Below are 21,761 nucleotides of genomic sequence, written 5' to 3'. Positions count from 1 at the left end.
AAAATTAGTAAGAGCAGATAGAGAAGACAGAGTAAAAGGCACAACGACTGAACCAAAATACTCCTGTCTTGGATTATATACATATCTACACAGAGATGTGATGAGGTTGAATTAAAATGATGCTGCAAAATAAAATAAATACTGTTAAAGATGTTGGAGTCATGTTTTTGAAATAAGTCTCTAATGCTCACAAAGGCTGCATTTATTTGATCAAAAATATAGTAACTTTTTTTATATGTTTTTTAGCAGTCATTACTCCAGTCTTCAGTGTCACATGAACCTTCAGAAATAATTCTAATATGCTGATTTGATGCTCAAGAAACTTTATTACTGAAAATAGTTGTGTTGCTTAATAGTTTTGCAGAGACTGTACTTTTTTTTTCAGGATTCTCTGATGAGTAGAAAGTTAAAAATAACTGTTTATTCGAAATAGAAATCTTTAGATTAAAGATGTCTTAATGTTTTGATTAATTTAATGTGTCCTTACTGAATAAAATATTAATTTCTTTTTAAAAACTTACTGACCCCAAAGCTTTGACCAGAAGTATAAAAGATTAAGAACACTGTATTTTGGTAAATGTTGACAATAAATATGACACGTTTGTACAGACAAGCAAAACACATAATCAGACATCCAAACCTAATGATGTGATTGATGACAATAGGGTCGGGGGGAAGTAAAAGGTTGGTGAGGCGCTGTGGAATTTCAGAGAACTTCAGACGTGGACCGTCAAAGATCTGTGAGATTAGATGAGGCCAGAAACACAAAAAAATTATTGATTAAAATACAGTATACTGGCTTTAGATAATAATTCCAACATGTTTCTATGAACTTCGGCAATGTTATTTTAAATATCAAACACATTATAGGGGTTTATGTGAGGCTGATTCATTCATTAATTACAGATTGTGATGAATGTTAATCAATGTTTTCAATCAAGTGTACCTGTTGGAAGTACTTGTCACAGTTGATGTACTCCTTGTCATGAGAATCCTGCAGTTTGTTGGTTTTGACATACTGCCAGAGGGCCTGTATGATACTGGAGCGAGTCTGTGTGTGTATTCCCAGCAGCCGAGCCAGACGCGGATCCAGTTTAAACTGAGGTGGCTGCACACAGAACACAAGACTCTCAGATATATAATGCTTTTCAGTCACTGTGTACATTCATTTCATTTCATGAGTACTGACACATGCTTACATTTAATTAACTATTAATAATTTAATACATGATTAAGTTTAATTAACTTCTAATCTAAAAAAGTAGGCTCAGTAGAAGAATATTTATCTATTTTGACTGATAAAATAAAACATCACAAAATGATTACCAAGTAGACCTGCTACTCACAGAGTTCCTGTTCTAATATACTCATATATGTGATATGCACCCTTCACTATTATGTTATGTTTCATCAACTTATTACTTCAATGAAACTCAAGGCTTCAAAGTCTGAAATAAATTTATAATCAAAAAGAAAATCACACAAGCCCAAGGAAAAATGTTCCAAAATTTGATGTCATACAATTGCATTTTGCACCATGTTGCAGTTCTTGATCAGTAGTCTTCAGTTAATATACAAGTAAACATTACTAGATGCATTTTGCTGCCTTTACCTGGTAATCCAGCATTAGCAGCAGGGTGCAGCGCACGCTCACATCTCCAGGCCTCTTCACCTGGAAACCGTCTGTCTCCTGAGTGGTTGGGGTACGATGCCACTGCAGAAAAAAAAAAGAAAAAAGGAAATCAACATGCTTGCACACACTTACAAAGAAAAAAAAGAGCTAAACACAGTTACTTCAGTAACTTAATAGAAAAATAACCTGAACGACTATCACCACACATCTTACTGAACAAAGAGCTATATAGCATGTTTATATATGAACTATACTGAAAAATAGTGTATGCGCGACATATATGCAGTTAAAATGTAAGATACTTATTGTGGTTTTAGTTCTTGGTTTTAAGAATTTCCATTATGAAAGAAATGTGTTTCACTGTCATTTAGAGTGATAAGCAGGATATCAAACACCAACCTCAACCAAATGGTTATCAGGGCCGTAAAGGTCTTTGTCAAGCTCAATCACCAGACTCTTGAAGAATGAGGAGAACTTCCTCTTCAGCTTTCCCGGCTGTACAAGAAAGCAGGAATACTGTTTTCAGTGTGTGCCACTGAGCAAACTATCCAGTTTCAAGGATGAAGACATTGTTGGAAAACAAGAACATTGCACCACATCATAAACTTTCCTGGTAGACTTTCCATGAAAGAGAACGGCTGAATTTCAAATGTGGCATACTGTGGCGGATGATTTGCTGAGCAGGACAACATTCCATTCAGCCCAGAGGCAGCATGAGTCCCTCAAGCTATCATCAATAAGTACTAGTTTTATTTCTTTGGGGATGGAAAAGCATGCCTCAAGTGTATTAGCAAAACTTATCTTGGTTAAAGACTGACCCAAGAGGCTGGATTTATGCTGCACTGCTTAAACTCTTAAGAATTTCGTCCCAATGATGCTTCAGCTGCAATCACATGAATCAAACCGGTACTTTAGCTGGCATTTCAGATCATAAACCAAAAGACGCATTTTACAATGTAAAAATAAATAAATAAATAAATGTCTGATTGCACTGATGACAGCTATCTTCCGTTATTATTCTATTATCTTTACATAGGTAGTTGATATCATTACATAGCTATGAAGGTCATGAAGGTCAACATATTTTTTGGTACTTGTACAGGTCAGGTACTAATAAATGCATGTTTTTTTGCATGTTTAGCCATGCTCCAATGTCTTTGTGGCTAGATATGAAGGGAACATGCTTGAGCAAAAACAAACGAGCAATGAGCCTCAGCTTTTAATAGTTAAGTTCTATTTAATCATACTGATGGAAACCACTAAACAGATTTAAGGTCGATGTCAAACATAAAATATAATTATGCAATGCCAAATTACAGATAGCAGGCAAGTAAACTTAACCTTCATTTTAAAGGAGGGAAACATTTTCTGGTAACTTCTGGTTATCCGTTACTAATGTAATTTCTGTAGGTGGAGTTTGCTGCATATAAACAGCACTTCATGAATCGTTATGTCACGTCCCTTCCTGGTATATCAAAGCGACACCATGATGAGCCCCAGATACAGATCCCCAGTAAAGACCTTGTCTCAGACGGCCACCGGGACAAGACCACAGGAGCCAGTTGAGTCCTCTGCACAATGTGACTTTGCTGCAGCCTGGAATTGAACTGCTGGTTTCGTCTGGTCAGAGGAGAACTGGCCCCCTGACTGAGCCTGGTTTCTCCCAAGGTTTTTTCTCCATTCTGTCACCGATGGAGTTTTGGTTCCTTGCCGCTGTCGCCTCTGGCTTGCTTAGTTGGGGACACTTAATTTCCAGCGATATCGTTGACTTGATTGCAAATGATTGCAAAGATACTATTTAAACTGAACTGAGCTGGATGATGACATCACTGAATTCAATGATGAACTGCCTTTAACTGAAAAATGAGTGTTTACTATTGTCACTTTGCATTATTGACACACTATTTTCCTAATTAATGCTGTACAGTTGCTTTGACACAATCTGTATTGTTAAAAGCGCTATATAAATAAAGGTGACTTGACTTGACCATGCAAAAGCAACAGGGTGGGAAGGTAAATTATTTTTTTTAAAAATGGGAAGGTTTGAATGATTCTTTCGACTGGGAAGGTAAATGATTCTTTAAAACCAGTGTAAAGCATGTATAATATGTATAGTATTCGTGTTTATGCTTATACACTTCAAAAGTGTGATCGCTGCATATTTTGAACATTTATTCTGGGTGATGTACACTTGCCTGCTAGACTGCCATTAAGTGCATTCTTTTTAGGTTGAATTTTCCTTGTGAAATTCATTAACCGAGAATATTCCTTTAAGATACGCATTATTGGTTAAAAGGGTGCATGGCATACAACTATCAAAAGAGCAAAGTAAGGAAAAACAGTCCAAGTCAAGGGACCCACAGAACTTTCTGGTGCGTATGTTTGGCTGGAGGCTGGGAAGTGATCTCACTGGTAAGTGAGGCACATGTCTGTGGTCAAGACTCGGAGCCTGGAAGAGTACATTTAACCTCACTAATTCAAAATGCACATAGCTGCCATTCACAAGGTATGACGTCACAGACAAAAAGCACATGATCAAACATTTTATTTGCAATACAATAATGAGACTTTTTACCAATAAAAGCCCCAAAACAAGAGCACCAGCACCTCTGTGTTTCATAGTAAAGGACTTGAATTAAATATGTGTTGCCCAATTATTGATTTAAGTACAATTGACTCACATCATCCAGCAGTTTGCCCTCCACACGTAGCTCCCAGGATGCAATGCTACCTTCAGAGTCCTCTGCATCAGGCTTGGCAGGGTTAAATGTGTTGGAGATGTAGAGACGCAGTTTTCGCTTTTGCTTTAAATAGGAAAAAAAAGAGTCAATTCTGAATATTTATCTTTATTCATTCCTCAAAATGACATTAGTCCTGGGTGCTCACAAAAACACAGAGGAATTATGTTGGGAAAATGCTTTTAAGCTGATAAGTGGTAAAATATGAGAAGCTAAACACAAGAATAATGACACCAGCCTCATTTGATGCTCATTTAAGTTGTTTGGTGTCTTATCCTGTTGATTTATGCAAGCAATATTTAAAATGGTTCAATAAGAGACGACTAGACTGCAGGTGAAAATACTTGTTCCAAGGTTCCTTGTGCCTGCTTGAAATTGTCTGATATATTATCCACCTTATTTTTCAACACAGAAGTAAGCTGTTTTCTGTGAATGTGCGAGACTTCCGATTCATTAGCCACTATAGGGAAATAACGAGAAGAATTTCAAAGTGCAGTAGATTGTAAAACTATAACATGGTAAAAAATACCAGTTTGCAGTTTCAAGCAGCATAAGAAGCTGTTTTTTAACAGCTAAAAATAGCTGGAATCAAATGACACCGGAAGCGAGACATTCAATTTAAAAATAGCCGTGGCCAATCTAATGTTAAAAATAAGGTGGATTGGTTAACAAAAGTAAAAGTGCAAACACATATATATTTTTAAAAGAGGTTAAATAAAACAGTCTGTCCTGGAAAATTAAATTAAAAGAACATATGGATCTTGAGGATGAGAAATACCTTCATGGGTCTCTTAAGTGCCTCTTGGATGTCCACCCGTTTGCGCATTATGGTCTGGTCTAATTTACGCTCGAATGCCAACAGATCCATATACGCCTGTGACTCCGGAACAAGCTCACGAATCTGAAGAAGGAAATCAGTAAAACTTCATTTTGCAAATGGGAGCACTGGTAAACAAATTCAAACTATCCTAGTTATTTTCCTTGTTCTGTGTACGATAGACAGAGTGTTTCGTCAATGACTAATGCGTCTGGCGTCTCCACTGGAGTTGTATCTATCTATAAGGCCTGATAAAACACACATAATGCTGCTTATCTTATCTAACACAACCAACTCATAGCAACACAGTGACTATAAAAAACTAAACAGAATCATTCATATAATATTTAAACCCTATTAAATGATGAAAAAAAAAATAGATTTTCAATAATAGCCATCACCATGAACCCACAGCAGTAATGCTGTCTTATATTTTAGATTATTTATTAGAATATTAGAATATGAGATACAATTGGAAGCTGACCTTAACTAGAACATATATTTTGTAGGGAAAAAAATCTAGATACTCTTTGCAATATATAATATATTTCTAAAAATGACCTGATGTCAGTGTAGAGTATATCTGCATTGTCTAACTGAGGTGACAATTACTGAATGCAAAAGCCCCCCCAAAACATTTCTGTCTACCGTATCGCTTGCTTGGTAGTGGTTTCCACCCCTCTAAAAGGCCGAGATAGAGAACAGACGCGCACACCCGTGCATCTTCATTCGTGCACATTTGCACACACAAAAAACCCCCAGCTAAACCAATGAAAGCAATGAAAAGGCTCAGATCTCTTACTCACCCTTTGTGGAAGGATCTTATCAGCCATCTTCCTCCTCTTGGCACTGCAGAAAGGGGAGAAAGGGGAAACGGAGAGGAAAGGCAGAAAAAAACCCAAGATGTTACTATGGAGACTGACAGTGGAGCACCCAGGACATCTGCTAAAATTCTGGGGCTGGTCCAGGATGCGGGAAAGACGATGTGGGAGTGTGTGTGTGTCTGTGTGTGTGCGACGCCAGCCCAGATGGTGCTGGCAACCATTGGCACAGAGGACGTTACTAGAATCAACTAGAATCATTACTGCTCAAACTTCACAAGTTGAAGCTTGGAAAGCAGCAGAGATTCATAGGACCTGCTCATGATGTGCAGACAGGTGTGTCAATACGCCTGTGTTGTGCATACAAGTATATCTGTGCTCATATATGAATGCTCTTCTATTTCTTTGAGCACAACAAGTAGCATTATTTTGGTGCTTTTCCTTGTGCATTTTTCTCCATTTCACATAAGATATGCGCAAAACTGCTAGTTGAGAGAGCTGTGTGTGGCATTACCTGTGAAAGCAAATAATCATTGGTCCTATTAACTAGACTGAAAAGAGTGCTGTGTGGCATGTGTTCATTCCCCATCATAAAAAAAGAGCTTTGTACACTTAAAAGCAGGATCCGTACAGGTGACCATCACCAAAACAAACACTGCAAGAAGATCAGGAAAGCAATGACCAAATACAATTTTTGTTATTATTTCAGCACACTTTTCACCCACTTAATATATTTATCCAATCAACTAAAATGCACAAATCAGTCAGCCTGACTTATTAATACATGTTTAGTTATTTGTGAAAACATTTAGATTCGACACTTTACACTGAAGTGTAAAACAAGCTCTCACATACTGCCTTCATGCCATGCAACAGGACATGCAAGCGCATCCATGCTAAATCCAGGAAAATATATAATAGCATTAAAACTTTAACCTCAATATATTAATATTATTATAATACCTTTGATTTTATAATGTCTTTGACTCAAATGACATGTTAGGTCTCAATACATGACTAACATCAGCTGATCTGTAACTCAATAAATGAAATCATTGCTGTATGAAGGAATAATCTTTGATAATAACCATTAAACATCAATCAGAGGTGAAGGGGAGTAACCCTTATTAGGGATATTTCTTTGGAGGCAAGATGTGCTAGGGTAAGAGGGGGCAAGGGGTCAAGGCTTGAGACGAAGGTGGGATCAAAATGTGTGAATCCATCATGCAGCAGAATAAACTCCTACTTTGATCCGAGTGTGGGATCTGATTGGGCCTCTCTCATGTCCATCTGTCTCCCTGGCATCTTATTTGGTCCAGGAAATCCAACAGGCTTCCTATGAGTTGATGGCATTCGAAGGGTCCTTCATTAGACGGTACTGAGTGTGTTTGTATGTGTTGCAAGAGCATGTGTTTGTATGCAAGTTTTGAACTACTGAATATGTTGGGGACACATTACAAAAAGCTGAATATACAAAACAGACAACATGGGAGTTGTACAAGAAACAGCAGATCTGATATGCCAATGTGTGGTTATTACACAAACATATACACACACACAACTAGTGCATTGATTAGTCTGATGTGAGACAGGAGGGTTCTAGACAATGCAAGATAATGTTACACTAATGTGTCAGACAAGGTCGACAGACAGAATGAGCAAGTATGTGAATCAATGGAGCTGATTCAGAGAGGATACAACAGAGAGAGAGAGAAAGAGACAGAGATCCAGGAAAAATGAAGAAACAAGTATTATATACAACATTTCTCAGTGCGTGGCCCCTTTCTGTCACAACAGCACAGTCAGATGATTGGCCAGCAGACCGAAGACTCCACAGATCAAATTAACTGCAACTAAACAACAGCCACTGCGCAAACTAAGACTGTACTGTATGTCAGAGAGATTTGTGATAAAAGACAACAGAGTGACCCCATTTAAAACAACTGGGAATTTTCAGAGATCTACATAAGGAACTTGGGTCATATATGATATACATAGTTGTATATTAGATTGATATCTAATATACAGCTACTATATGTGGAGCAGAATTTTGGACCAGTAAGATTTCACTGTGGGCGGGGCTACCCAGCACTTCACTATTAAAATCTGCTTGTTAAGTCGTGACATACCAAATACTTTTTCCGGGGCGGGGAAAAAAAAAGCTCATGAAATCTACATCAATACAGCCATAGAAACACAGCGCATTTAGGCCACGCCCATACCGGAGGGGGAAAACAATCCAACCCTCTCCATTGACTTGTATTGTGGGAAGCTGCCTCCTTGTCATTTCTGACTTATAACAAAATACAGAACAATGCCTAAAAGCGGCTGTGTGACAAGGTGTACAGTAAACAAGCTAAAAAACCCAGAACTACGTTTATATAAGCTGTCGACCCTAAAAAACTATTTCAAAAGCCTACATAAGTCTACCTACATTAAGTGACATCCTCCAGGTTTTTGTTATTGCTAAAATTCTCTATATATTTTTATGTGGGTTCCTGATTATTAGTTCCTTGGATTAATGAATATTAGATCCTTTTCTATGAAAGCGCTTTTTGTAAATGATATGATCACAGATCAAAACCTACATGTACTCTGTTTGACAGAAATCTGCCTAAAACCAGATGATTACATTACTTTAAATGAGTCTACCCCCCAAGATTACTTTTATAATCATGAGCTGCGTTCAAAAGGTAAAGGGGGAGGTGTTGCTAAAATTGATAGTAATATTTTCAGTATTTCTCAGAGGTCTGATTTCAAGTATAATTCGTTTAAAGTAATGGTGCTTTATATAACATTATCTAGTGTAATAAGTGTTAATGATAAATTCCTTGTGACGTTTGTACTGGCTACTGTATACAGGCCACCAGGGCACCATACAGACTTTATAAAATAATTTGCTGATTTTCTATCTGAGTTAGTGCTGGCTGTAGGGTTGTGACAGTGAGGAAATTTCCCACCAGTTAATCGATGTGTGACAACACCTGTAATACCGGTATCACCGTTGGGGTGGGAGGGGGGGGTGTTATGCTGGCTGTAGGGTTGTGACAGTGAGGAAATTTCCCACCAGTTAATCGATGTGTGACAACACCTGTAATACCGGTATCACCGTTGGGGTGGGAGGGGGGGGGTGTTAGTTAATTTGAGTTTCCCTCTTTTCTTCGCTTTCAAATGGATTGTAAAAGTGCCGTGTGCATTTTACTTTCACTTTCGAATTAGCGGCAATAGAATTGCCGCAATTCGGCGTCAAACAATTGTTTGTTTGAGTTTTCCCTCTTTTCCTCGGATTTCCCTCTTTCAAATTAGCGGCAATTCTGCGTTGATTCAATTCAAGCAACAACGTCAAACTCATAACTTTTATTAACAAAACGAATATAAATACACCATATATACCTAATAAAATAACAAATTACTTAGGCTACAGAATTTAAATGGGTATATAAAACTGAAAATCAGCAAACACTGTGGAACCAAATAAATAAGAAACAATGTTTATTAGCAAAACGAATAAGAAAGCTTGGAGGCACGGCATATACACCTTGATGTAAAATATAATAAATAAAATACACAAAGTTTAAATAAAGTAATCAGCAAACATCAACAAAAATCTGACTCCTGCTCCGTGGTGCACTGTTGTTCGCGCACAGTTCGGCACGCTGCATTGAGCATTTAGTTTTTAAAAGTGTCTGTCCTCTAACTGAACTAGGCTAAATTATTTTTGTTTCTATAAAAAAATCAAAACGACGGTGGGGGGCGGTGCTGGGGTTAGGCAAATGACGTAACCGGTGTTGCGGCTTAACACCGGTATAACTGAAAACACCATCTATCGCAGCAAGCCTAGCTGGCTGCAGATAAAATCTTAATTGTTGGTGATTTTAATATCCATGTAGATAATGAAATAGATGCAGTTTTGGGATCAGCATTTATAGACATTCTAAACTCTATTGGGGCTAGACAACGTGTCAGGACCTACATTGTCATAATCATCCTTTAGATTTAATACTATCACATGGAATTGATGTTGATGGCATTGAAATTCTGCAACAGAGCGATGATATCAGATTATTATCTAGTCTCATGTATTTTTAAGTGGGAGAACTTGCACAATTGGTGGCTGACTAAATACTTTTTTGCCCCACTGTAGCTAAAGCTGCAAACTCAACTCCTTGTTACAAATATGGTAGAACTATCACTACTACCACAAAAGACTGCTTTGTTAATAAAATTCCTGACTGGTCTCAATTCCTCAGCATATCTGATAGCTTAGAAAAATTTGATGTTGTAACAGAAACTACTCTCTCTTAAACGGACTCTCTCTTTTCTAGCACTTTAGATATGGTTGCTCCTTTACGCATAAAGAAGATTAAGGAACAGTCCGACACCGTGGTACAACGAGCACACTCACACACTAAAGAAAGCAGCCTGGAAAATGGAGCGCAGCTGGAAGAAAACAAAACTAGAGGTGTTTCGTATTGCATGGAGGGAAAGTACTTCCTCCTACAGAAAAGCCTTAAAAACTGCTAGATCTGCTAACTTTTCATCTCTTTTAGAATAAACCAAACACAACCCCAGGTATTTATTCAGTACAGTGGTTAAATTAACAGACATTTCCCAACAGCACAGCAGTAATGACTTTATGAACTTCTTTACTTCCAAGATCGATACTATTAGAGATAAAATTATAACCACGTAGCCGTCAGCTACAGTATCGCATCAGTACGTGCACTATAGATCCCCTGAGGAACAATTCCACTCATTCTCTGCTATAGGAGAGGAAGAGTTGTATAAATTTGTTAAATCATCTAAACCAACAACATGTATGTTAGACCCTATACCATCTAAGCTACTAAAAAAGGTTCTTCCTGAAGTCATAGATCCTCTTCTGAATATTATTAATTGGTCACTGTCATTAGGATATGTCCCAAAAACTTTCAAACTGGCTGTTATTAAGCCTCTCATTAAAAAACATGGTTCAAATCATACTTATCTGGCCATCATCAATTCGTAGCAGTGAATGATGAGGTATCATATCGATCGCAAATGCAGTATGGAGTACCACAAGGCTCAGTACTAGGACCATTGCTTTTGATGCTTTACATGATACCCTTGGGAGATATCATAAAAAAAACATGGTTTTAGCTTTCACTGTTATGCTGATGATACTCAGCTCTCTATTTCTTCGCAGCACGACGAAGCATACCAATTTGCAAAACTAACAGAATGCATAGTTGATATAAAAACCTGGATGACAAGCAACTTCCTACTGCTAAATTCTGAAAAAACAGAGGTCTTAATTATCGGACCAAAAACCTCTGCATGTAATAATCTAGAACACTGTCTAACACTTGATGGCTGCTCTGTCAGTTCTTCGTCATCAGTTAGGAACCTAGGTGTGCTATTTGATAGCAATCTTTTCTTTGAAAGCCATGTTTCTAGCATTTGTAATACACATTTTTTTCCTCTTAAAAATATATCTAAAGTACGACCTATGCTCTCAATGTCAAATGCAGAATTCTGAGAGTTTTTCATGCATTCATGACCTCAAGGTTAGATTATTGGAATGCTTTATTGGGTGGTTGCTCTGCGCGCTTAATAAACAAACTCCAGCTGGTCCAAAATGCAGCAGCTAGAGTACTTACTAGAACCAGAAAGTATGACCATATTAGCCCAGTTCTGTCAAAACTGCACTGGCTCCCTTATTGCATTATAGTTCTTCACGTCTACTGCGATCTCAAAATTATGGCCATTTGTTAATACCTAGAATATCAAAATCAACTGTGGGCGGCAGATTCTTTTCCTATTTAGCACAGATCAGATGGTCACTGCAGTCATCTGGATCCAGTCCGTATCCAGTCCAGATGGTGGATCAGCACCAAGAGACGACCTCTACAGCCACGAATGTCAGCGGAGACCATGCCAACTAGATAAGCCCCAGAGACATATCCCCTGTGAAGACCTCGTCAACTAGACGGCCATTGGCACAAGACTACAAGAACCAGACGAGTCCTCTGCTCATCTGACTTGCATTGCGGTCTGGAATTAAACCACACCATGCAGGTTTCGTCTGGGCAGAGGAGAACTGGCCCCCCTGGTTTCTCACAAGTTGTTTTTCTCCATTTCTGTCACAGATAGAGTTTTGTTTTGTTTGCCACTGGTGCCTTTGGCTTGCTTAGTTGGGGACACTTAATTTCTGGCAATATTGGCGACTTGACTGCACGGATACTATTTGAACTTACCTGAGCTAGATGATGACATCACTGAATCAATAATGAATTGACTTTAACTGAAAAATTGAATGTTTACTATTGATCTTTTGCATTGTCAACACACTATTCTCCTGTTTAACACTGTAAAGCTGCTTTGACACAATCTGTATTGTATAAAGCGCTATATAAATAAAGGTGACTTGACTTGACTTGATTAGTATATGTCACATTACACTTACTTCCTGTTTCGATTCTGTACGGCCTGCTGCTGTTGCATCTGCTGCTGTGAAGGAGCGGGCCGCTTGCGACTGGCTTCCATGGCCTGATTGTTAAGTCCGGGTCGGACAGCAGGGCTTCCTCCATATGGTGGTCCTGGAGGCCCCATTGGGGCCCCCTGATGAGGCATTCGTGGTCCTGGAGGCATGCCGGGCCGCTGAAAAAAAGATGACAACAAAAGGAATGACATAAGAAAGTGACTCTGAAACAAGAGATTACAGATATACAGTGAATCGGTATAATAGTGCTTTTTAAACATACACATTAATAACTAACAATCAGTAATAAAAAATGTCATTTGAAATGAAAGTGAAAAGTTTGAAAAATGAAAAGAATGTGCACGTGTTTAGTTTAAGTTAGGTGGTGATGTAAAAATATGTCACTGTTAGACCTACTGTAACTTACTAGTACAACAGCAGCTGTTGCTTTCCTTAACAGCAGCAGCAACTGCACACACATAACTTAAGTGCAATCTATTCAACACTTGTGACACCAGAAACAAAAGGTCACACATACAACATTTCAGGATAGGGAACAGTAGGGATGGGCGATATCTTATCGTTTGCGATATACCGGGTAAAAATTCTCCACACGATAAGAATTTGTCTTCCTGTGAATAACGATAAAGTCTAGTTGTTGACATATTTCTGTGTGCGACTGTGTGGAGTGATGTGAAGGAAGGCGGACATGAAATTGAGCAGCTCCTTCTACAATCTGGAACAGGTTTGGATAGGGCTGTACAGAGACAACAATCGGTCTGAGCCTTGAGTAAATGTACTACAGTAGCACGTGTGCGACACAGTTTTACATGTGTATGAATCGTTTACAAACCTGTTGTCCAACAAAGATATTTTAACTTATTGACATGCTTTTTCTCCATATTAACTTCATAACATAGTCGAGTGTTTGAAATAACTTATTTTTGTGATCAGACGTGGTTTCGTATCACATAATAAGGCAGAAATCATACTATTTTATAGCATTATATACACACAGTGATAAAGGCTATCGATTAGCGTTGCATTATAAATATAATTTATCCTTATAAAAAATACCCAAGATTGCTTGAAGAACATATATTTTGTGCAATCGCATGTTTATTGTATTGAGTTATAATGTCTTTATCTGCGTTTTATTCAGCTACAGCGATCACTGGATACTTCTTCCTGGAGCATTATGTGGCCTAATGGTTAGAGAGTCGGACTCGTAACCCAAAGGTTGTGGGTTCGAGTCTCGTACCGGCAGGGATTGTAGGTGGGGGGAGTGAATGTACAGCGCTCTCTCCCACCTTCAATACCACGACTGAGGTGCCCAAACCCCCAACTTAAATGGCTGCCCACTGCTCCGAATCGCAAAACAAACTTGTAGCAATAAGGGGAGTGTCTACTCATGATGTGGAGGAGAGCGCGTTCAGTGCATGGGACGGACATTAGCCGAGCCGAGCGACAGAAAGATAGAGATAGCGGATAAAAAACAAGAGGAAAACGTCTGCGGAACGATAAAGCAAGAAGTAGGACCCGTGTAAATATCGGATCAGCTTTCCAGCACTGGAGAGAACTCAAGGAGTGGAGGCCTGCGATCGGAGGTTGCATTGTTTCTTCGCAATAGGTGAGTAACACCGTGTCTACAACAGCTAAAGTCTGCCTCCACTGGACGCGATCAAACGACCGTTGAAAACCATTTGAAATTTGTGTCAGCACGTCATAAATAGAACCCGGCAGCAGTTTTCTGTCGGGGATTTGTTGCGCCGCGCCGCTCACGTCCGTAGACACAGTGTAACATTGGTTTTGCTTTGTTTCACAGAACTAATCGTTGCCTGGGTTGCGTACGTATATGTGGGGCGGAGCTATCAAAATAGGGGCAAGAGACTTTTGGGGTAGGGGCGTGTTTGTTTTGGTGATTTCAAATGTCAACATTGGCTACCAGAAATCACTTACTCTGCCTTTAATTGAAATTACAGGAAATGTTCACTACTGAATTGAACCGCTCAGTAAATAATGTAGACAAACTAAAAAACTAAATGGTGTTGGCAATATGTTAGAGTAGCATAAATATTCCACAGAATTTAACATCAAGTATAGAGATACACCACATATTAAAGAGATACTAGAGATGTAGCGGCTTTGAAACATGATATGAACTCGACATAAAAAAAAACAGTTCTCTCCAGGATATACTCATTTTCTTGGCTGCTAATACAACCGGGAAGAATTCAAATGATGGTTATGATCACAGGGTAAAACTCAGGGGGGCTATTATTACAGATATTTTTTTTCCTGGTGTTAAAGTTTCACCCTTAGCTATCTGCTTAAGTAATTGATAATATATTATAGTGACATAATAAAGTCTCCGATGGCTATGGCTGCCAAGAAAAGACAAATGAAAATGTTATTGAGAGTGACAGACCTGATGGCTGCACAGGGTGAGACAATACAACTGATGGATGAAAGATAAAGTTTCCTATGATACTACACAACACCTTACATGAAGAAGAAACAGCCAATAAGATGGACAGGATAGCAATAGGTTAAGGACGGCAGACAGGATTTTCTTTAGAAAGAGAAAAGAAAGCAGAGTGCTAGGGTCATGGTGCTGGTAGTGAAATTGGACAGGCAATTTGAGAGCATGTCAAAGGTACGGCTTAAAGTGACACAAATACACAGACAGTGGTCAAAAGAAACTCCAATCAGACTCCAATCAGACAAATGTACTGCAGGAAATGTACACTCCATGTCTTTCTAAAGTCATAATGAGAGGACAACAAAGACATGTTACGCAAAGCAGATATAGTGACAAAACACTGAAAGGGAGAAAGCAGGACAGACCTGGATCATGGGAGAAAATAAGGTGTAAATGCACTGATGCATCACAAAGCATAAATTCAACGCATTGATTACTGAATTTATGAATGGACTGGAATTATAGTCATATTCCATGTATTACGCATTCACTTCTTATCCAAAATACAGTTCTTGACCTGTTTTCAGTTGCACCTCTGCAAGAGATGCGTCTTCAGAATATATCTGAACATGTTTATGAATCATACCACAATAATCAAATCAAATTCACTAACATTATCAATTATAATTGTCATCAAAGGAGGTTGTCCGCTTTTCAGTTGACTGTGAGAAGCATTTTCTTAAAATTCTAATTCAGTCTATAAAGTAACATTTTTATCAATTGGTAAACAGAATTTACTGTAAATCACTAATATGTTTATGAAAATCTCCAATTCATTCATATGAGACATTCTGTAAAGCTTGTCTGAGTTACTGTAGCAACAGTAACCGAAGGGGACGGAGCTTAGTGAAGGGTCATTACACCAGCATTACTGTATAGGCCTGCTAGGGCTGGTTCACAACAATTTTTTCAAGTCCATTTTGCTACTTTTGGATTGTTTCGTATGTAAATATACACTAGACAGATTTGTGATGTGATTTTTTTTAGTTGCACTCAAGTCTTTTGCAGCATCTCGCACATGACACAGCGTTCTAAACAAATGCAGGGCTCAAGTTGCAATGAGTTAAACGTTTTTCAAAACAAAAACACATTCTGTGTGAATGGCCACATCTGATTTATTAAGCATTGTTAAAAATTTTCTACAAAGCTGCTGGAGCCAAAGAAGCACTACAGCAGAATTGAAGATCTGAAGAAGATCTGAATCGGTCAAGCTCCCTTCCTAATGGTGTGAAGTCATCATTTGAGATTTGACATAGTTATGTTAAACACGATTACTTTCACCTTGTGACTACGGTGTGAGAAACCTCTTTGCACTTTAGTTAAACAGGAAGGGCTCACACTGAACTGCTGCAGATGTGGTATGTGAAACAAATATGTGAGAGTAACATCTAACTGCTGATTTTAGATTTGTTTTTCTTTTTTACTTATTATACAGAGGAAGTGATTGTGATGTACCTATTAATGATGTACCTTACGTGGGCTTGAGCTGTGTTACGTCTGCAGGTCAGGAGATTGATTAAATGAACTCTAGACTGTTGTGAAATAAGAGCAGACTGTGCAGTGAGCATTGAATTCAGGGTAATAAAAGACAATGAGATATTTAGCATTCTATAAGGCCACACACTTGCAGGTGTAACATTTCTGTCATTCCCTGAATACTGCAGATAAACACTTTCTCGGTCTCTCAGTCTGATGTGCTGCCAGATGCTTTTAACTGTCTTTGCCTGCTGTTGAGCTGTCTTACCGTCACATTATTAACACAGGAAAAACTGACCAGCAGGAAAAATGATCATGTTTGATAGCTAGAGAGGAATAAAAGAGCCTTTCATCAGATTCCTCTTGTTATCAGAGTAGCGGGTTTGCGCATGAACAAAAAAAACGGAACGTCCTGAAACTTACCACTTAAAATAGTTTAAACAATTACTGTCCTTTGCTGTCTCTCTCTGTGTGGCTGCTTTGTTCACAAACCACTTTGAATATAAATTTGGATGCAGGTAGGAAGGAAAACATTTTATTTGGAATATTTTCCAGCAGTCACACCGTGTGGATTTGCACTTCAGAGAGAGTGGCAGTGTTTGTGCTGTCAATCAGCTTTGACTGATGAGCACTTCTGCTCGATTCCTGCTGATAAACAACAACTTTTTGCTCAAGAACATGCACGTCCCTCTGGAGTTTCTTTGCTTGCTGTTAATATGACAACTGCACAGACATCTGATTGGATAGATGACATTATCTGACTCCTGTGCTTTCTATAAGTTACTGCAGATGTTTACATTAGCAACCAAATAATCAGTTTATAAACCGACTGAAAATTTTCAAGTAAACCCTTCAGTCCATCCAATTGAGATTAAAAAGTTAAAAAGTAATTAGCCACGCTGAATCCAACTACTTTACATGGATGAATTTACATCTTGCCAATGTCTTAGAAACTTATCTTTGTCTTAGAAACTGGTCAGTGGAAACAAATATACAAGTCTGATTGTAAAGTTTAGGATTCATATAAACATAACTTTCAGATTCTAAAATCAGATTGGGTTATTTCAGAATGACAAATTTGTGCATATAAACATGTTGATACACAGGACAAATTAAAAGGTACTTTTATTTCATTGGATGGTTTCACAATCACAATAATGATTTGTTGTTTGAAGCAACAAACAAAATAGGGTAAAAGTCATAATGGTTGGACCTATTCTTATTTTGTTATTTTCAAACAGTTTATTATAGTAAATCTGTGTATTTTAAAGTGTAAAATACTGTTACTCATTTCACTGTATTTCACCATTATAGTAAGTTTGCTTTGATTAAAGTGAACTGTAATGAGAGTTTCCGCTCGTAGAGTGAAATGACCTATAGGTCACCTTTATTTATCCACACAGTTACACAGTAAGACTGAGTCTGTCATTAACCAAGACTGTGTTTTATTTTGTGCCCGAGAGAGAAGGAGCAAATATAACGTGTAATGTGTATTAGAGAAACACTGAAACTGTGACACCTAATCTGAACTCGACATTGAGCCAAAACTAAATGTTTGGAAGTGGAGATCAAAAAGAAAATAAGGATCAAGACAGAATATGCATAAAACTAACAACAAGTCATCGTCTAAAGCACAGGTGATTTATCGCATGCAGAGAGACAAAATACTCTATATACAGCAAATTTCAAATACTCTGATTAGGTTTTCCAAAACAAGAGATGGTTAATACTGAACAGTATTTGCCACAGATTTCCTTCCATACAAAACACACTTTGAGTACTCATTTCTCTCATACTAGTGGCTGTTTAAACTGTTACTTAATTGCAAACCTTGATGTGCACGTACTGTTCCTTGCCTTGGGAACAAGGCTGAACCACCACATTCTTGCAGTTCAAACTATGGTCAAACATATAATGTCATGTAACAGAGAATATACAGTATAACTTTCATATGCCAGGCTTCAGACGGAGTGCAGCAGAGAAACAGTAAGGTGAACAATAGCAAAGGTCAGGCTGGGGTAATTCAGAGAATACAGAGTCCAGAAAGAAACACAGAAGATGCAGAGGAGACGAAAACAGGCACAGGAGAGGACATAAAAGGAGAGGAAGCCAAAATAAGGAGCGGGAAACATTTGCCCAGGAACAATCAGTGCTTCGTCAAGGTTAATTAGTCTGCAGAGGCAACACCATCATTTTCTTCATTCATCATCCAAACTCAGCATTTATGTGTTATGTGAAGTTAAAGCAGCTTAATGCAGAACTGAGGCAAATAGTGAACAAAAGGTTGTTTATGATGCCAAGACTATTACTGCAAGTGAAAAGTCTTCACTTACAAAAGCACTTCACTTACACAAGCACACTAGAATTAACTATTTTTTGTTTTGACAGAAGTTTCTTACAAACACCAACGGTGCATTTATTTGATCAAAAATACACCCCCCCCCCTCCCATCACAATACTATTGTGAACTATTGGTACAATTTAAATGAACTGTTCACTATTTTAATATATTTTAAGATTTAATTTATTCCTGTGATGGTAAAGTTGAATTTTCAGCATCATTACTCCAGTCTTCAGTGTCTCATGAATCATGATCCATTAGAAATCATTCTAATATGTTGTGGATAATATTATTATCCATGTTTTTGTGGTGATACATTTACAGTATTTTTTGCGGAATAGAAAATAAAAAAATAACAATAATCTTTTGCAACATTATAAATGTCTTTACTGTCATGTTTCATCAACTGAATGTATTCTTTCTTAATAAAGGTATTCATTTCTTTAAAAAAAAAAATTCCTCAGCCCAAACTTTTAAATGGTCATGTATATCTCACAGTCATTGAATAATCCTTCTATCTAATAATATAATAAAAAATCAGAATACTCAAAAGTAAAAGAAATAGAAAAAACAATCAAACACAGACACCAACTAATGAAGCTCTTCAGAAATATCATAGTCTGCCACATACATGTATTAATAACAGCAATAATAATAATAATTATTATTATTATTAACATGGCACCTTTCTAAAAATCCAATGTTGGTTCACAAAAACAAGAAACCATATCAAGAATAAAATCACAGGGCTCAAGAAACATGAAAAGCAAGAACTAAACAAACAACAGCATGAAGATGCTGTTTTACACATTACGCTCACTCTACTACAAACTGCTTTTTCACATTGATCTGCTCTGGCTAGACAAAGCCCTGCTAATCACAAATAAAGATTACACCGCTACTGTACTGTACATACACAAAGGTTTAGACAATAAGTGGATCCTTACAGCCTCTTCTGCTTCAAACCTTGAATAGTATCATATAGGAAACAGCAGTCTGTGATATAGTATTATTAGTAGTAATAATTGCACTCGCTACTAGTACATCCTTTGGCTCTAGGACTAGCTTGAATTTTTAATGAATGACATGACAACAGACACGCTAATCTACACAGTAGATGCTATCTGAAGCACTTGATGTGTTCTTGGAGTTGTATAACAGTGTGTTGAGTCTCAAAGAGCGGCATGTGTTTTGAATGAAAGCGCCCATCACCTTAGGCACACTGCAAAACGCATGCAGCCTCCAGTGACCAAGTGGCTACCTTTGGCCTTTCTTTCACGTTCGCCGATCAGTCTCGCTCTTTTTTTTCTTACATGCTCATCTCCCTCATTCGCCTCTCCTCCCCACCCCGTCTCCGCTTTAGGAAGAAGAGCGGCGAGGAGCCGGGATCCGGAGGACTGGAAATAACCTTCACATGGACACCGTTCACCGCTATCAGTCAAACGCACGGGCTGTGTCTGTCTGTAGCGGAGCTCAACACACACACACACACACACACACACACACACACACAGAGCGCGCGCGCCGAGAGGGTACGTACCACTCCATGGACGAGGAACTCAAATAGTTTGCTCTTGGTGGCTTTGCGAGCTCCTCCAGCGGTCTCCTCCGAAGCCATTTCCCTCTGGTCTCTCTCCACTCTGGTTCTCCCTCTCTTTTGTCTTTCCCTCTCCCTTGCCTCTCTTCCTATTCACCCTTCGCTCACCTCCTCAACCCCCTCCGAGGCTCCCTGCTCCACTTCCCTTGCTTTCTCTCCCTCCGTCTCGGAGTGTGCTGCCCTATCGAGTCTCTCGCTCTCTCTGTCTCTCACGCTTGCGTTCGGTTGAGCTGCCTTTCAGGAGCCCGGCTGCGAGAGAACGTGGGGGGTTGCGAGTTGGGGGTCTTTCAGGGGGGTTCCTGCTGGCCCACCATGACTGTTCCCCATCCCCCTTTTACAAACACACTGACTGAAAAGCACACACGCTCACTGGCTGCTGCAGCTGTTGCATTCCATTGGTAGATAAGGGAATGCTCGCTGACTGGTCGCGTGTAGTTAGTCTCGCCGCTAACCAAACCCTCCTCCTCTGCCTTCACTACTGCTCTCGCTCATGTCTTTGCTGCAGTCAAACCAAGCAATGCTTGGAACACGCTGCTCATTCTCAAAAAAATAAAAATAAAAATGGAGGGAGGATCCTTAAAGCAGCAGCAGTGAGGAAAACCTGCCCGTTTTCAGATTGTCTAATTGGAGGTGGATCTAAAACAGGCTCAGAGAGCACTGAAGACAGATTTTTTTACACTACCTGTCATATTGACCTTAATTGCCATCTGTGTTAACTAAATACTAATACCTACAATAATAATTCCTTCAGAATTTTGCTGTATTAATGGATTACGCTGTTGAAAATGTGGGTTTTGAAGCCATACCTCACCATCAGTGATAATGAACAGGCAAAATAACTCCAAGATCTTCCCAAAAAAGTGCAATATCCAATACACTGTTTGTATTTTTATTTAACATATCCTCCTCCTATCTTATTTACATTCCCTTGCATAATTATTTCTGTATATAGATTATTTGTACATAAATATTTTGTCTATCTTGTCTATTGTGTACATAAATTAATTGACTAGTTGTATGGCGTATATGTCGACTGTCACCTGACCAGACCGGAAAACAGGTCTCATTGCATCCGCTTGTGTTAACGTGTTAACAGCAGTATGAACTCATGCCGATATCTATGGACTTTTATGGTAATCAACTATGAAATAAATCAAAGCATAAAGGCCAGAATAAGACGTCTTTTGCGCATAACCCCCATTTACAGTATTATCTGTGTTTTATGTTTTTTTTGGTGTGTGTACTGGAAGCTTCGCCAAGACAAAATCCTTTGAGATTTACTGCCAAGTATTCTTACACACACACACACATTCTGATTTGGATGCTGATTCAGTTGTCTCCTCATTCCCTTACTCATTTGATGAATCAGTTTCTCAAATGTCCATGTGCCTGATTT

At 38.5% G+C, this 21,761-nt stretch overlaps 1 protein-coding gene across 3 annotated transcripts in view; it reads right to left on the bottom strand.

Moving 5' to 3' along the window:
- The window catches only part of LOC107598696 (SWI/SNF-related matrix-associated actin-dependent regulator of chromatin subfamily D member 3-like), a 39,899-nt gene that overhangs the window by 3,074 nt on the left and 15,064 nt on the right, over positions 1-21,761 (bottom strand). The window contains exons 1-10 of one of the 3 annotated variants that reach the window (XM_016290088.1): positions 20,309-20,709; positions 12,455-12,648; positions 7,256-7,345; positions 5,995-6,037; positions 5,150-5,272; positions 4,315-4,437; positions 2,033-2,128; positions 1,613-1,714; positions 947-1,108; positions 641-738 (exon numbers count right to left, since the gene is read on the bottom strand). In XM_016290088.1, the coding sequence (XP_016145574.1) occupies positions 641-738; positions 947-1,108; positions 1,613-1,714; positions 2,033-2,128; positions 4,315-4,437; positions 5,150-5,272; positions 5,995-6,037; positions 7,256-7,345; positions 12,455-12,648; positions 20,309-20,386 (1,109 nt within the window). In that variant the 5' untranslated portion in view covers positions 20,387-20,709. Of the gene's footprint in view, positions 1-640; positions 739-946; positions 1,109-1,612; positions 1,715-2,032; positions 2,129-4,314; positions 4,438-5,149; positions 5,273-5,994; positions 6,038-7,255; positions 7,346-12,454; positions 12,649-20,308; positions 20,710-21,761 lie in introns of those variants that run through there. The other 2 variants (XM_016290089.1, XM_016290090.1) reach the window with 2 other exon arrangements.

Source organism: Sinocyclocheilus grahami, unplaced genomic scaffold (assembly GCF_001515645.1).
Source record: "Sinocyclocheilus grahami isolate Dianchi unplaced genomic scaffold, SAMN03320097.WGS_v1.1 scaffold254.1, whole genome shotgun sequence".
NCBI lineage: Eukaryota > Metazoa > Chordata > Actinopteri > Cypriniformes > Cyprinidae > Sinocyclocheilus > Sinocyclocheilus grahami.
The sequence above is the reverse complement of the archived record's forward strand: the minus strand, read 5'-3'. Positions and strand labels throughout refer to the sequence as shown.